This window comes from Schistocerca americana, chromosome 2 (genome assembly GCF_021461395.2).
Source record: "Schistocerca americana isolate TAMUIC-IGC-003095 chromosome 2, iqSchAmer2.1, whole genome shotgun sequence".
In the NCBI taxonomy this organism is placed as follows: domain Eukaryota; kingdom Metazoa; phylum Arthropoda; class Insecta; order Orthoptera; family Acrididae; genus Schistocerca; species Schistocerca americana.
The window spans coordinates 183,226,101-183,242,969 of record NC_060120.1 but is presented as its reverse complement, the minus strand read 5'-3'; the positions used below and the strand labels follow the sequence as shown (position 1 = coordinate 183,242,969).

General features: G+C 39.4%; 1 protein-coding gene and 2 non-coding genes across 5 annotated transcripts in view; all 3 read left to right on the top strand.

The window, feature by feature from the left end:
* The window catches only part of LOC124594980 (ATP-dependent DNA/RNA helicase DHX36), a 248,689-nt gene that overhangs the window by 179,736 nt on the left and 52,084 nt on the right, over nucleotides 1–16,869 (top strand). For all 3 annotated transcript variants that reach the window (XM_047133510.1, XM_047133511.1, XM_047133509.1), the window contains exons 14-15: nucleotides 1,182–1,370; nucleotides 9,317–9,483. In XM_047133510.1, coding sequence (XP_046989466.1) covers nucleotides 1,182–1,370; nucleotides 9,317–9,483 — 356 coding nt within the window. The remainder of the gene's footprint in view (nucleotides 1–1,181; nucleotides 1,371–9,316; nucleotides 9,484–16,869) is intronic.
* Nucleotides 9,889–9,963, top strand: Trnat-ugu. Its single transcript has one exon. It is a non-coding gene; the product is annotated as a tRNA-Thr (tRNA).
* On the top strand, nucleotides 10,330–10,404 carry Trnat-ugu. Its single transcript has one exon. It is a non-coding gene; the product is annotated as a tRNA-Thr (tRNA).

Here is a 16,869-nt window from a genome sequence, read left to right as displayed (position 1 = left end):
ATTGCTAGTGTTAGGCACAAACAAATCAACTTCCTGGCACACTTAGCATAGTTCCAATCAGTAATGTCTTATGGAATGATTTTGTGGTGCAACTCATCACTTAAAAAGAAAGTATTGAACGCACAAAAGTGTGCCGTGGTGTCAATGCGCATTTGTCATGTAGGTACCTCTTCAAGGAGTTAGGCATTTCAAATAAACCAGAAGAATGAAATAACTCATGACAATTACAGAAGAATAGTGATATCCATACCTACAACATTAGTGGAAAAAATGATCATTATTACCCATTACTAAAGCTGTCAGTGCCTCAGAGAGAAGTTCAATATGCAGCAACAAAATTTTTTGACCATTTGCCCAGTAACATAAAATATCTGACAGTCAGCAAAGCCAGCTTTAAGTCTAACCTAACATGATTTCTGCTGTAGAACTCATTGTATTTCATCGACGAATTTCCATTTAAAAATTGGTAGCCCAAAAAGATCACTTGGTTTTTAAGTGTAGTTGCATGAGTAGGACTAAAAAAAAATCATATGTTCATTAATGTTAACAACAGTCATGTATACTTATCCTCTAAACTGATTCATTCCGTATCATACAATGGAAAAATCCAGGACCGAATTTAACAATATTATGAAAAGGAAAGTTGCTGCTCACCATATAGCGGAGATGCTGAGTCGCAGATAGGCACAACAAAAAGATGGTCACAAATAGGCACAACAAAAAGATGGTCACAAATAAGCTTTCGGCCAGCAAGGCCTTCATCAAAAATAGACCCCACGCACACGACATGCATTCCATCATTTTACTAAAAGAATCCTTCATTTGAGCTATGGAGTATGTAACTAACAGAGAAGGCTGAAATCTTGATCAGGTGTTTTCACAAGGATGATGTGGAACCAAACCCAAGAATTTACAAGTAATTGATGAAGCCAGTTGTTACAGTTCTAAACTGAAATTATGGACACTTGAACTTATGGGTAAATTGATTGGCTGTTCAAGCACTTACTGTGTGCTATCTTCAACATCATACAACATCAGTTGTAAATTTGAATTAATTGTTGAAAAGAAATGCACAAACTGGCACTATAGATCTTTTTCGCTCTTCAGAATTAATTTACAAAAAATGCAGATTTTCTTGTCTCCCTCTTCTTTCTGTGTATTAATTTAGGTTTTATTTGCAGCTGCTGCACACACTAGGTGCACTTGACCAGGACGAGACCCTCACTCCTCTGGGCTTCCACCTGGCTCGCCTCCCACTGGACCCTCAGACTGGCAAGATGATTCTCATGGCAGCAATCTTTGGTTGTATTGACCCTATATTCTCCATTGCTGCAAGTCTCAGCTTCAAGGATGCCTTTGTAATACCACTGGTAAGAAACATTATTTGTATACGAGGTGTAGCAAAACAGTAATCCCCAAACATAATGTTTAAGCATTGTAGAATTCAAGCTACACTCCGTTTGTGTATGTTATTTGAAAGATCACTGCCTACCGTTTATTGCATGTCTCACTTTTTGTAATCATGTCCTTCAGGTGACCACTGTTGTTGACAATGCAATCTTTGTCAAGAGAGAACATACTTACCACAACATCCTAAAGAACATTGATTATTATGGTATCTTCTTCATTATGAGTGTTGTTTCTTATGCCCTCAATAGTTTCTGTCATATTACTATACACTGAAGATTCTAGGATCATCCACAGAAAACATGTCACATTCCAGTAACATGGGCAGACAGAGTGACCAGTGTAGTATAATGTATCATTTTTGCCGAAGTAATGTGTTGCACAAAATCCATTGTACCAATGTGTGAGGATCGCCACCCTGAAAATATTTTTTAATTTAAGTCGTGAGTTTAGACTTGTTTGATATTAGGAAATTTATTTCATTTGTGCATGAAATATGGTGCAGAATGATGCAACATTTCTATAACATGGGATGACAGTAGCTGCTTTATCACGCTTTGTGGTACCTGCTGATTTGGACGATTTATTCCATGTACTCTTGTACCACCACGGAGATATGCTACGTGCCATAGAGCAGCGAGTACTGTGACAGTCGTCACGACTTCACAGGAACTAGAGAAGAAGCTGAACTGCCATTAAGATTAGAGAAATCTGTTATTCATCTCATGTCATGCAATGTACATGTATTAGTACAAATTGTAAAGAATTATTTCCCTGTTGTAAACAAAAGTCAGTATGTGAGTGTTTCTGGAGAAAGGGACTAGATCATTTAGTAAAGCTTTAGAACTGAGAGAGCATTTTAGCTACAAGTGCGGAAGAAGACACAGAGGTACAGAAGTCTGCAATGATGAAGAAATACACACAGTTTTTCTGATAATCAAAGCAAAACAGTTGGTGGACAGAATTTTTTTAAATTGTGAAATTTTATCCAAGTACATTTATATTTCACAAGGGGGGGAACACTTTAGCAGTTAACATGACCTATCCAAATACAAAGATGTGTTAAGTTGTTATGCACATTATGGCTGTGTAAATGATTGCAATGTCGTATAAAAACCATTATTTATTGCATAATTGTTTTGCAAAATGTTATTTATCCATTCTGGCCTTTTCAAAATGTTGCCAAAACAAATACTGCATTATCACCACATTTGAAATTGTTTCAGTTCATTCGTCCAGTGCTTCATACAAGTTTGCTAAACATGCTGTGCTGTGTAGCAAGCAAATCAGTGCTACTGCCAAGGTGGGGGGGAACACTTCTTTTCAACAACACTATAAACATCAGCTCTCTAGGAAGCTGTGACCAACAAAGATACGAAGTGTTCTTTCAAATAACATACACTATCAGTATGTAGTTCTAGTTCACTACGCTTCAATAAAATATAAAATTGCTTGGTTCTGCCACACCCATTAAATTCATTGCAGTTTATGCCGAGGTAAAATAGTTTTTCAGTGAAACCGGTATGTCATTAGAGCACATTAGTAAATACAGTGAAGTCTTGTTCTATAGTTGACCAAACACAGCTGTAAAAATTCACAATTCGTGCAGTGGCAATTGGGTGATATTGATATATGCTTGGGTCACATTGTTCATACTTCATTTCTTAAGCTCAAAGCTGCTTCACAGGTTTTGTGTCCAGGGTATGCTTACATGTTTTTATTTATCGTCTTCCTGAGTTTTTCCCTCCTTTTGCTGTCTCAGTTGCAAAAAATGAAAACCGCTGATTGCGTGAAACACATCTTGTATAGCAATTTTGTACATTTTCCCTTTGTATTTATAAGCTTTAAGTGCATGTTATGGTACATATTTAACTCAAGGTTACTTTTTCTGAAGGAACTTGTATGTTGGACAATATTGTGATTACATTTTTACGTAACTTTTCTTTTTACTCTTTAATGTTAATAAAAAGTATGTGAAGCCTCCATAAACTGTTTGTAGCAAATTTGCATTTTGTGATTACTTCACAGAAATCTCCCTTTTTACCAAATTCAGGTTTCCTTTGCAGATCGAATTAAGAGAAAACTATAAATTCCCCAAAAAAATTTAAATAAATAGAATGTGTGACGTGAATGCAAATGACTTTTTTCTAAGTGTTAAAAGTATTATTTAATGCAGTGAACATCTTTTCAGACAAGCCAGTCATTTTATTGAATTTGAGATGTGCTGTTAATTTGATGACTATCATCTTAAAAGCAATTATAATAATGCTTTTGAAATATATAGGTCACTTTATACTAATTTAGTGTGACAATTATTCTTCTCATATTCACAAATGAGTCATATTTAAGCAATAAAACAATGTCCTTCCATCGTATTACATTTTTAGCTTCCTTAAGTTTTTCGTTTCACAGACTGTCATTATTTTGAAGACATCCATGACACATTGTATAAGTAAATAATTAAAAAGTTAGCATCCCTAGTACGGCTAGTGTACTCATTCTTAGAATATATTGTTATTTGTTAATGTATTTAAATGTGAAATACGAAATATGAAATATGTACCCATAACTGTTACAATTTAGTACAGTATACCCTTCAGATTATTTTCATGTAATCAGAATACAAGTTTCATTTCTCCAGCTGTAACAAAGTACACAATATTAAGTAGAATTTGGCGTCAGCATCATAACAGAGTGACTGTGTGTGGATATGTCTCTATGCACATCCACCTCACGGTCCTTAGACATTCCATTGTGAGTAGAGAATTGTTTTGTTAGTTGAAGCTTCTCAGCATAAATTACAGCACACAGATGGCTCTTACCCTTACTGACACACACATACTCAGTCAGTTCCTGGTAAGTGTGTGACGGGGGATACTTTCTGTTTAACTACAAACAATTCTGTTGGAGGAACATCCACAACTGAGCATTATACCAGAGGTTGAAAATACCGCCTCAGTTGTAAGGTTCTTTTATTATCACATGACTGGTTTCAGGCTCTTATACACCCATCTTCAGGTGTTGTAACTTGGTGCTGTGACCCCCGAGCACTGTGGCAGATGCGTACAAGGCGTGGTGCACTACGTAAGGCCAAAAAAAAAAAAAAAAACGCCTGAAGATGGGCATAAAAGAGCCCGAAACTGGTCATGTGATAGTAAAAGAACTTTACAACTGAAGTGGTATTTTCAGCCTCTGGTTTCTGTTTTACCTTATATTATTCCTGTTCTATTCGCTTATGGAGTGTGACGAATTACTTCTATAGTTCTTTTTTGTCTGCACGAGCTCTACGAGATCAATGTTTATGGACTGAAGAATGTTCGTAGCTCGAAAAATCAATTCTATAGATTTTATGACAATTTTTTTAAAGAATAACTGCCAGTTAAAAATTATCTGGATTTCTGATAACTGTCTTTTTATTAAAAAAAAAAAAAAAAAAAAAAAAGGGGCCTGTGACTAATATAAGCATTCTATGTATATGTTTTGTAACGTGTTAGTCCTTTCATGGTGTGGATTTTACACATTAGAGCAGGGCCAGCCATTGTGTGCCAAACATGACACGGGTCACAAGCGGGCGAATGCTCCACCTGTATTGCCTTTGCTCGTTCCTTCCTGGAAGTACCCAGTACTTCATTTAGTATTGTGACATGGCATTTTTGTTTTATACCTCTTTTCACCTTGGCAGAATCATGATGTTGGTGCTGCTCACCCTTTACTATTCGTTCGTTGTATGAAGGATATTTACAGGTCCAGTGGCTGTTTGTACAAAAGGAGACAGTCCAGCAATGTATCATCACGAGCCTTTAAAAATAAATGGGAATCACAGAAGAGAGGAATGAGAATTCTCAGTATATATTACGCTGTTGCTTAGGGGGGGGACGTTGATGAAATTGACCAAAAATGTCAATTTTTGATTTATTTTTTATTTGTTAGTACAACTCATGGACAATGTTGAAGTTGCATCCGAAGTGCCTGAAAATTAATTAAAAGTGTGACGTGGCCTCCCTGCCATGCCCACGTTTTGGAGCAGCACTTCAATACCAGCTCAGTGAGTAACGATTCTGCATATTACTTCCAACCAAATGTGTGCACGATACATCTAGAAGGTCGTTATACATACTCTTTGGTTTTATAGATCATCTTTGGCCAATCCTGCACTTCTCAAAAAGTGTGTTCATGGCAAAACCCAAAATCCAGATGAGTCTATAAATTCACTCACATGGAAACGACGCCCTAAAACACATTTGCATTTGCTACAGTTGTCAGAATTGCAACTTATGAAGCAGTAATAGTATTTAATGATGGGAATGTCGGGAGGATGAAGGTATTAGAAAGAATGGGCTTCAAGATAGGAAATTTTACTCAAAACATCCTGAGAAAAATAGATTTACAGTGCGTGTCTGCAGCTGAAAAGTCAGTTGAAGAGCTGGTAAAGGAAAGAAGACAGACAACATGAAACCAGAAGAGAAATCTTGAAGGGAAAGACGACCCAGAGTACAAATGTGGTGCCTTCAGAAGAAGTGACGTAAGGAAAAAAGTTAGGTTGAACTTGAAATTGTGTTTCCTGAAAAGTTTGTTTTTTAAAGTTTATGTACCTTTTCCTCAAATTCTATGAATGCTAGAATTATGAAATTTTTTACACATATTTCTGTAAACCTAATAAATGTTGTGTCAAGAGCAAATTTTAAAATTATGATTGCAAGGGGCAAAGTGCTTGGAATTTTGCACGAATTTAAAATTGTACTTATGGAATTATAATTAAAAATTCTCCTATTTGACCTATTCCATAAACCTCATGAGAGAAACATATAAAGAGATGAAGCAGAGAAATTTTTGTTGAACTCTCGTGAATACTTTCTGAGAAAAAGGAACATACATTATTTTTTGAAAATAAAACTTCAAATTTCATTAAAAAAAAGTTAAATATATACAGTCAAATGAGTGTATATGTAATGTGTTACTTTCATGTAAAGCTTGGTACAAAATTTCATTGCCATATCTCCAAAACTGTGGATTTGGTTCATTTTTGAAATAGTGTGTGTTTTTCATCAATCCCCCCCCCCCCCCCCCCCCCCTTAAGCAGTAGGTACTGCAAATTTGCCAGGAAACGATATTACAATATCATGCAGAAAGAATTCTTTTTTTAATATTTAGTTGACCATGAAAGAACAATGAATTACAGCGATCGACAGATGGACCTCAGTATTCAGCACATCAAGAAGCAGTTTACGCTAAATATTAGTGCAAAGTACATAGGTTAAGCAAAGGGAAAGGCCTGGATCAATAAATTATTCAATTTAAAACTCACCGTTGTTAAATTTATGTAGGAAAAAGGAGTACAGGAATGAAAATTAGAACATCTAGAATTGATTGCAGACCTCACATTTTAAGTGGACTTGAGTGCACACAGCCTGCAGTAAGGCACTGCGAGGTGAGGAACAACTTCTTTCTGATCTGATGGGGGATGCATTTAAAAAGAAAATTACGTTATGGAAGAACTACATTTCGACACACACAGTCCAGTACCCTAAGCTCGCTCCCAACACAGAAAACACCAAGTTTGAAGAATTCATTGTGGCATTGAAAGAATTAAAAATATAGTTACCTAAATGTTTTGATGACACTGTCAATCTTACATCTGTTTTTGAGACAATCTGCCATTTCAGTTGGAAGCATCCCTTCGCATGTGCAGATATAACTGATTTACCTGCAAAGGAATTCCCATTTTAATGACATTGCTTGCCACAGGCAGAGTTTCCACATTTCCGTAATGAATTCACAAAAGTGCTGCAATATTTCAATCATCGTATTAGTGTGAAAGATTGCAAAAGTAAGTCAGTCATGATTAGGTGGCTACTTTAGTGTGAAAATCAGTGAAATCGTCTGCATCTGTGCATTTGGCAACAGCTTGCACCAGACAAAAATTATTTCTTCAGCACACCAAAAATAATTTAATAACACTGAAAATTTGCTTTGTTTTGTGATATACAGGGTGTTACAAAAAGATATGGCCAAACTTTCAGGAAACATTCCTCACACACAAAGAAAGAAAATATGTTATGTGGACATGTGTCCGGAAACGCTTACTTTCCATGTTAGAGCTCATTTTATTACTTCTCTTCAAATCACATTAATCATGGAATGGAAACACACAGCAACAGAACGTACCAGCGTGACTTCAAACACTTTGTTACAGGAAATGTTCAAAAGTCCTCCGTTAGCGAGGATACATGCATCCACCCTCTGTCGCATGCAATCCCTGATGCGCTGATGCAGCCCTGGAGAATGGCATATTCTATCACAGCCAACCACAATACGAGCACGAAGAGTCTCTACATTTGGTACCGGGGTTGCGTAGACAAGAACTTTCAAATGTCCCTATAAATGAAAGTCAAGAGGGTTGAGGTCAGGAGAGCATGGAGGCCATGGAATTGGTCCGCCTCTCTCAATCCATCGGTCACTGAATCTGTTGGTGAGAAGCGTACGAACACTTCGACTGAAATGTGCAGGAGCTCCATCGTCCATGAACCACATGTTGTGTTGTACTTGTAAAGGCACATGTTCTAGCAGCACAGGTAGAGTATCCCGTATGAAATCATGATAACGTGCTCCATTGAGCGTAGGTGGAAGAACATGGGGCCCAATTAAGACATCACCAACAATGTCTGCCCAAACGTTCACAGAAAATCTGTGTTGATGACGTGATTGCACAATTGCGTGCAGATTCTCGTCAGCCCACAAATGTTGATTGTGAAAATTTACAATTTGATCACGTTGGAATGAAGCCTCATCCGTAAAGAGAACATTTGCACTGAAATGAGGATTGACACATTGTTGGATGAACCATCGCAGAAGTGTACCCGTGGAGGCCAATCAGCTGCTGATAGTGCCTGCACATGCTGTACATGGTACGGAAACAACTGGTTCTCCCATAGCACTCCCCATACAGTGACGTGGTCAACGTTACCTTGTACAGCAGCAACTTCTTTGACGCTGACATTAGGGTTATCGTCAACTGCACAAAGAATTGCCTCATCCATTGCAGGTGTCCTCGTTGTTCTAGGTCTTCCCCAGTCGCGAGTCATAGGCTGGAATGTTCCGTGCTCCCTAAGAAGCCGATCAATTGCTTCGAATGTCTTCCTGTCGGGTCACCTTCGTTCTGGAGATCTGTCTCGATACAAAAGCACCACGCCACGGCTATTGCCCCGTGCTAATCCATGCATCAAATGGGCATCTGCCAACTCCGCATTTGTAAACATTGCACTGACTGCAAAACCACGTTCGTGATTAACACTAACCTGTTGATGCTACGTACTGATGTGCTTGATGCTAGTACTGTAGAGCAATGAGTCGCATGTCAACACAATCACCGAAGTCAACATTACCTTCCTTTAATTGGGCCAACTGGTGGTGAATCGAGGAAGTACAGTACATACTGACGAAACTAAAATGAGCTCTAACATGGAAATTAAGCGTTTCTGAACACATGTCCACATAACATCTTCTCTTTATTTGTGTGTGAGGAATGTTTCCTGAAAGTTTGGCCGTACCTTTTTTGTAACACCCTGTATGTTGTTGCGAAATCTGAATATAAAACCATCATATGCAGTATGACTGTACTACCATTTAAGTGCAGTGCATTCATAGTTTTTCCCTCTCCTGCTCAGACAATATAGTGTGGGGTGGGGGGCAGGGGAGACGTGCACTCATGCCAGGGTATACTCCTTGAGCCAAAATACTGGACAACCCTGCGGTAGAGCAGTACCGTAACATTTATTTTAACAATGCATTGAAGCTTGCCATTTGCTTTCCATGCATTTCAACTTACGTGACCAGTCATAGTCCCTAGTCATATCTGAACAAATTGTTACTTCTTGGTTATGACATAGCTGGTGGTCATTTGATGTTGTAGGGAAAAGAGAGTCAAGTGGATGCTGTAAAACGTGAGCTTGCTGCAGGAAGCTGCAGTGACCACATAGTATTGGCAGAGGCAGTACGGAGATGGGAAGCCTCAGGTTCGGGGCGTTCTGGCTTTTGCCATCGTTATTTCCTCTCGTGGAACACTCTCACTTTACTAAAGTAAGTGGACAGTATTCTCTAATATTATCCTACATTTTTCTTTTTTTTCATAATTTTGCTCATTAATTGTCAGTGTGTCCAGCACCTTTTCCATTATAATTATAACCTATAACTCACAGCAAATGGTATTGTTACTGTACTTCTACAAAATTAACTATTAACCATGTTGTTATTTAAAATTGTCTTCAGTCGAATTAAAATAGCATAAAATCCAACCTTCATGGAAAAAGTGGAGGCAGACACAAACATATAATCACAAATGAGTGTACACAGTAAAGGGTTATATATGACAGTAGTATCTGTTCCCGAAAGAACAGTTACTGTGGATGACCATGCAGCTTTGCTAGAAATGAAATGATAATTAAATAGACACCCTAGCTGCAACTATAACTATATATCCTCTGTGCCCGCGGTGGCTCAGATGGATAGAGCGTCTGCCATGTAAGCAGGAGATCCCGGGTTCGAGTCCCGGTCGGGGCACACATTTTCAACATGTCCCCAATGAAGTGTATCAACGCCTGGTTGCAGCTAGGGTGTCTATTTAATTATCATTTCATTTCTAGCAAAGCTGCATGTTCATCCACAGTAACTGTTCTTTCGGGAACAGATACTACCGTCATATATAGTTAAAAATATGGGTTCCCGGCCTTTGACCTTCTTGTGTGAACGCACACGCTATGCCCGAACTCGTACGGGACTTGGTAGATTAATCTGCCACGAGTAATGAGTATGATGGGCAAACATCTATTAGGCGCACTACGAATGTAGTGTTGTGGACATGTTGGGAATGTGGATCTCACGGGGAGCGTGCAAGGGATAAGTCCCTGCAGACGCACTATCCTCTGTGCCCGCGGTGGCTCAGATGGATAGAGCGTCTGCCATGTAAGCAGGAGATCCCGGGTTCGAGTCCCAGTCGGGGCACACATTTTCAACATGTCCCCAATGAAGTGTATCAACGCCTGCTTGCAGCTAGGGTGTCTATTTAATTATCATTTCATACAGTAAAGGGTTCCTTCATGTGGTAAGAGAGAAGCGCCTGTTTGATAAACCAAGACTAACTGTACGTTACATCTGTGAGGTTTCAAGGTAAGCTGAGACACACCAGGAAAAAGTAAGAAGAATGCAAGCAGTGAAATTCCAGCAATGGAAAATATTGAAAGTTTTGCATGAAACCCCTTGAGTGTGAGCTTACAAAAGGCCAATGATGTTCACTGTGCTCGAAGCCCAATTTATTGTCTACCATGCAGCCACAATATTGGCTGCTAATGGCAACAGGGGGCAGAGCTGGAGGTATCCAATGGTGAGTACAGCATGAGGCTATGGGGCATGGTTGACCTGCTGAGTCGATGTGTAATTCGCTACAGTGCTAGTAGTGTTGATACAAAACAAACATTGCATTATATCTACTAAAGCTGTTGCTGAAGTTGACATTTAGTGACTAAGAAATTTTGCAGAGTGTGAAAGAAGTAGCAGATGAAATATTAGCATTTCTGCAAGATGAGTCAGTGGAAAGTGTGGTGTTGTACACACTTGGCTGCGTGGACAATGTACATGAAGAGAACAATGATGAAAATACATGTTTAACAAGTGAATGTGCTATTGAAACAGGCGTCAAACTGTGTTATTCATCATCCTTGTCAAACGAGGAGCCAAAAATCCCATCTCCAGTGAAATGTTGTAAATGGCAATCATTGTCTGAGGAGTGGGTTGTGTTGTTGTTGTGGTCTTCAGTCCTGAGACTGGTTTGATGCAGCTCTCCATGCTACTCTATCCTGTGCAAGCTTTTTCATCTCCCAGTACCTACTGCAACCTACATCCTTCTGAATCTGCTTAGTGTATTCATCTCTTGGTCTCCCTCTACGATTTTTACCCTCCACGCTGCCCTCCAATACTAAATTGGTGATCCCTTGATGCCTCAGAACATGTCCTACCAACCGATCCCTTCTTCTGGTCAAGTTGTGCCACAAACTTCTCTTCTCCCCAATCCTATTCAATACTTCCTCATTAGTTACGTGATCTACCCATCTAATCTTCAGCATTCTTCTGTAGCACCACATTTCGAAAGCTTCTATTCTCTTCTTGTCCAAACTATTTATCGTCCATGTTTCACTTCCATACATGGCTACACTCCATACGAATACTTTCAGAAATGACTTCCTGACACTTAAATCAATGGTACATCAGCTTATTTGTTTTAGTTTAAATATTTGTCATGTATTGTTGTTTTTCTGACATGTTCCACATCCTGGAGGACCTCCTCACTACGGATCAATTTGAATGAAAGTAAATCTAATCTAATCTAATCTAATCTAATCTGGATGTTAACAAATTTCTCTTCTTCAGAAACGCTTTCCTTGCCATTGCCAGCCTACATTTTATATCCTCTCTACTTCGACCATCATCAGTTATTTTGCTCCCCAAATAGCAAAACTCCTTTACTACTTTAAGTGTGGTGGGTACTAAACACAATTACATTCATGGAAGATGATCTGCAGCATAATAAAAAAAAAAGCAGTTATGAGTAGATTTCGAATAAGTCTGCAGCAATATGACCATGCAGTGCATGCACTGCGTAAGAAAAACGACTGATATTCTAGGGAGGACAAGGCACACATGTTACAACAAAGATGCTCGATACAATTTACAGGATGTAATGTAATTGGATAGGTACAAAGTCTCTCACCAAGCAGCAGCAGCAGCAGGAGAATACACATACAAAACATGTTACTTATGCAGTGTTTTGAATCCAGTGGCTTCTTCTGGCAGAAGGGTCGTAGTGAAAAGTAGAAGAGTGAAGGAAAATGACTGGTTAGGCTTAGGAAAAGTAGTAAAGTTCAGAAACCTGGGTGAGGTGAGACTTAAGAGACAGTATCATCCATTTTCCAATTTCATGACAGGCTCCGTGACAGACTGTTACCCATTTGGTTGCGTGCCATTACATTCCATCTGTACGCATCACCCCATTACACCAATATGATTCTACATGCACTGTTAAAGAGTGGATACTTAGCTGTACATCTTGCACAGTATGTAATCCCAAGGAGTTCGCTTTTAATCTTGATGGTGCAAACCTTTGCGACCACTGTGGCCTGCCATTCAGTGTTCATTTTGCAACAACAATGGATGATTTGTTGGTGACCTTGGGTGTAGAAGTCTGCGTTTTGATCGTTCGTGAAGTGTTCCACCAAAAAAAAATCACTTTGTTGTCATTTTGGAAATGTTTGTCATGCAATGGTTTCTTCATGTGAGGGCGAAAAGGAAGAAGTCATTGGTACAATGCCAGGAGGATTGGGGCCACTTTTGTTCATCAACATTTATACTCGTTTGAATACAGTGTCATATGCTGGTGCTTTATGGCCAAATGCTTCCAACAACTTTCTGTGGATTTTTGGAGTGTCTTTCTCCTTCATGTGAAGAAAATACATTCTGCGTGATACTCCAACCAATTAGTTGACTATACCACATGGATTTCAGCTCCTCTAGTAATGTACTACAGTACTGTGGTAGGAGGATTTCATTGTGTACTAAGGCCGCAGACATGTATCTGGGAAGAAACAAAAAAAAAAATCACTCAACTTTTGATGGATGTGGCATTTTTTTTACTGAGACTGTTATTTATTTAAACTTGTTCTTCATTTCACTACTAGTTTTGGCTTTTTAAGCCATTATTCAGTGATCTGTTGTATAGAAAAGCTTACTGTACGGTATTACCCTTAAAAAAATGGGAACACGATAGTGCAAAAGTAAATTAACCGAAGGATAGTTATCTAGGAAAGAAGTTGTAAGTATAAAAATAGCAGCAAATTTCAAATTTTGTCTTTTTAATCATTTTAGTTTACAAAGGTAACTGTTCTTGAAGTTTTGGCAGTCAGTTTGTGCACATAAGGTGAGAAATGTGCAAAGATAAAACATTTATGAAATAATAAAAGTGAGAGCAGTCTAATAATTTCAAATTACACATACACAGTCCAGTCACATTAAGGTGATGACTACCTATGTTCAACGCCAATGTGCAGTAACCAGTCACAGATGGCAGGTGGCAGTGCTAGCAGTGAAGGGTATGTAAAGCATATTGAAGAGATGCAGATAACAGTGCAGTCATTGTCGTAATGCAGAAATGGAGTGATTTACCTGACATCCAAAAGGGGGCTTGATCATTGGCTTTTGCGCCAAGGGTGGAAGCATCTCTGAAATGGCTAAGTTTTTATTGTGTGCCACCATGGTAAAAATATACCAAGCCTGGCAAAATGGAGCTGTTCAAAGCAGGTGCCGAGGCAAATGTGGTGCACCATAGGACATAGTTGATAGGGGTGAATGACGACTGGGGAGCTGTGTACTGGTGAATAGATGTGCAACTATTGAGCAACTGACCGCCCAGATAAATGAAGGGACTACCAACAGTGTCTGTCCAGTGACCATTGAGCCAACATAGTTGTGTATGGGCCTCAACAGCAGTCGCCTGGTTCTTACATCCCTGCAAACCGCCCTTTATCGACATTGAAGGCTAGAATTTGCATGCTAATACCACAACTGGAGATCGACTGGGTGGTGATGGTGGCCTTCTCAGATGATTCACTTTCTATGCTCCATCAGATAAATGGCCGTTGGCACGTACAATGTGAAACATCTGAAAGCAAACACCATGCAACAATTGTAAGGAGGGTCAAGGCCAGAGGAGAGAGTGTTAAGGTCTGGGGAATGATTTCATAGTATTCTCTTGGTGATATCATCATTGTAGTAGAAGGCACAATGGATTTACACAAGTACGCATCTATTCTTGGGGGCTGTTTAGACCCCCACATGCAGTTCGCCCCATGATTCCTCAAGTGAGAAACCTAGCACAGCTGGCCACAGCACTGGAGTGCGCATGGCTCTGCATCCCTGTTGGTACTGTCCAGAACCTCATTGGCTCTCTTCCTGCACATCTTGCAGTCTGCACTACGAAGGTTGGCTATTCAAACTTTCAGCAGCTGGTCATATTAATGTGACTGGACAGTACGTGTACCTGTGTGTGTGTGTGTGTGTGTGTGTGTGTGTGTGTGTGTGTGTGTGTGTGTGAAGCTTTTGGAGCCAGGGCTTTATCTGGCAGAAGGGTTGAAGGAGAAGGAAGAGGGATGAAGGGAAAGGACTGGTGAGGTTTAGGAAATGGTGAGAGTTCCAGAAAACTCTTGCCCAGAACTCCTGGTCATGGCAGACTTATCAAATGAGATGGGATAGAAAGACTGATTGTTAGACACTGAACTGGATGAGTTTTGAAAACCTGAGAGCTTGTAGGTGGAAATTGGGTAATAAGCAAAACAGACATTACTGGACAAAACATCGTGCAAGAGTTAATTGAGGCTTGTGGGAGTGTGGAAAAATGTACAGGTCACAAAATATAAGGCATAGAAACTTAAAAGGGAATAATTAGAGAAAAAATGCTGAGACGAAGAAATTAACGTGAATTAAGGTCAGGTGGGCTGTGAGACCCAAGGACATGTTGTAATGCTATTTCTCATCTGCATTGTTCTGAAAAAGTGGTGTCAGGCCCCTCACAAGGACTGACACGTCAATCCATAGAACCTCTTACCCCACGGAGACAATACACTCCCATCTTTTGGCTTCTTCCTAAGATACACAAACACAATTACACTGCCCATCCCACAGTTACTGGTTTCAAAGCACCCACTGAACATATATGTACCTTAGTTGATCAACACCTGCAACCTATGGTACAAGGACCCATGTCCTATATTAAAGACACCAGCTATCTCCTATATCATTTGAAATCTGTACCCCTCCTACTGCCACCAGACACCTTGCTCGTCACTATTGATGCTACCTTCCTCTATATCAGCATTCCCTATGTTACATGGTCTGAATGCTGCTGAACATTACCTCAGTTACCTGATTCTAAACCTATGCATCCTTCCTGCTCATCTTAATCAGCTTTATACTTATGAACAACTACTTTACCTTTGAGGGGAAGATGTACAAACAGGTCAGAGGCGTGGCTGCAGGAACTAGATGGCTCCTTCCTATGCTGACATTTTCATGGTTTGCTTGGAATCATTGATGACATCTTTGCTATATGGACTCATGGTGAGGCTGACTTGTCAAAAGTTTTGGAATATCTAAATCATTTCTTCTGTTCACATTAAATCTGCTTACAAACAAAGTACTTATATTCTGGCATGTAACATACCTGTTCCATGTACAAGTATGCCATCAGTAGTTGCACCTCCATTGAAACTGGCTGAAAATTTGGTGTTTGGATTAGATTAGATTTACTTTCATTCCAATTGATACATAGTGAGGAGGTCCTCCAGGATGTAGAACATGTCAGAATATAATACATGACAAATATTTACAACTGAAACGAATAAGCTAATTACCTTACACAGGTCCCAAGTGGAATGATCGTCATTTTCTTTTAATGACTACTATATGAAAGAATCATTTTACAAACACTAATGCACTGAATTTAAAATAAAAAAGTTTATTTTTGTTTACAAGGTAATAAACATGTAATAGAACTACTATAATACTTATTTACAATGAACACATTACTGCACTGAAATGGTGCGGAAGTTAGACTGTACTTACGCGCACACACACACACACACACACACACACACACACACACACGCACACACAGGTCATACTGAGAAATTCATCAATGGAGTAGAAGGAGTTGGCCACCAATAAATCCTTTAGGCTTCTCTTAAACTGGACAGACCCTGTAGTACTCCTGCACCCATTTCTCTAACCTACAGCTTCTGCCACTGTGACCTTTAAGATTTTGCTTATGCACCCTCTCATCACCACCTGTACTAGCCCTGTAACTTGCAAAACACATACTATCAAAGGGAGGAACATCTGTGAAATGACACACAGTGTACCAGCTGTTATGTAAACACTGTTTGGTCTTCTACATTAGTATGGCTACCAACAAGGTAGCAGTTAGGATGAACGGACATGAAGCACACAGTATTGTGTTGCAGAGAATGATCTACAACGTGACAGTCGTGACATCAGTGCCTGATTCACCACTTGTGCCATCTGGATTCTCCCCCCTGACAGCAGTTTCTCAGAGCTGCACAGGTGGGAACTAGCGCTACAACTTGTCCTTGGTTCTCGACACCCACCTGGCCTTAATTTACAATAATTTCTTCCGTCTCAGCGTTTCTTTAAAGTAACTATTCCTTTTTTCATTCCATTTTAGTTTCCTACCTCTTTTAGTTTTTTACCTGTCTATTTTTCACTGTCCCTCTCCCACCTCTGTTATGGATGGTGCACATACCTTATCATTGTTATTAACTCATGCACAGTGTTTTAGCAGTAATCTCTGTCTTGCATATTACCCTGTCTTCCACCTTTAAGCTCTCAGTTTTCCAAATCTCGTCC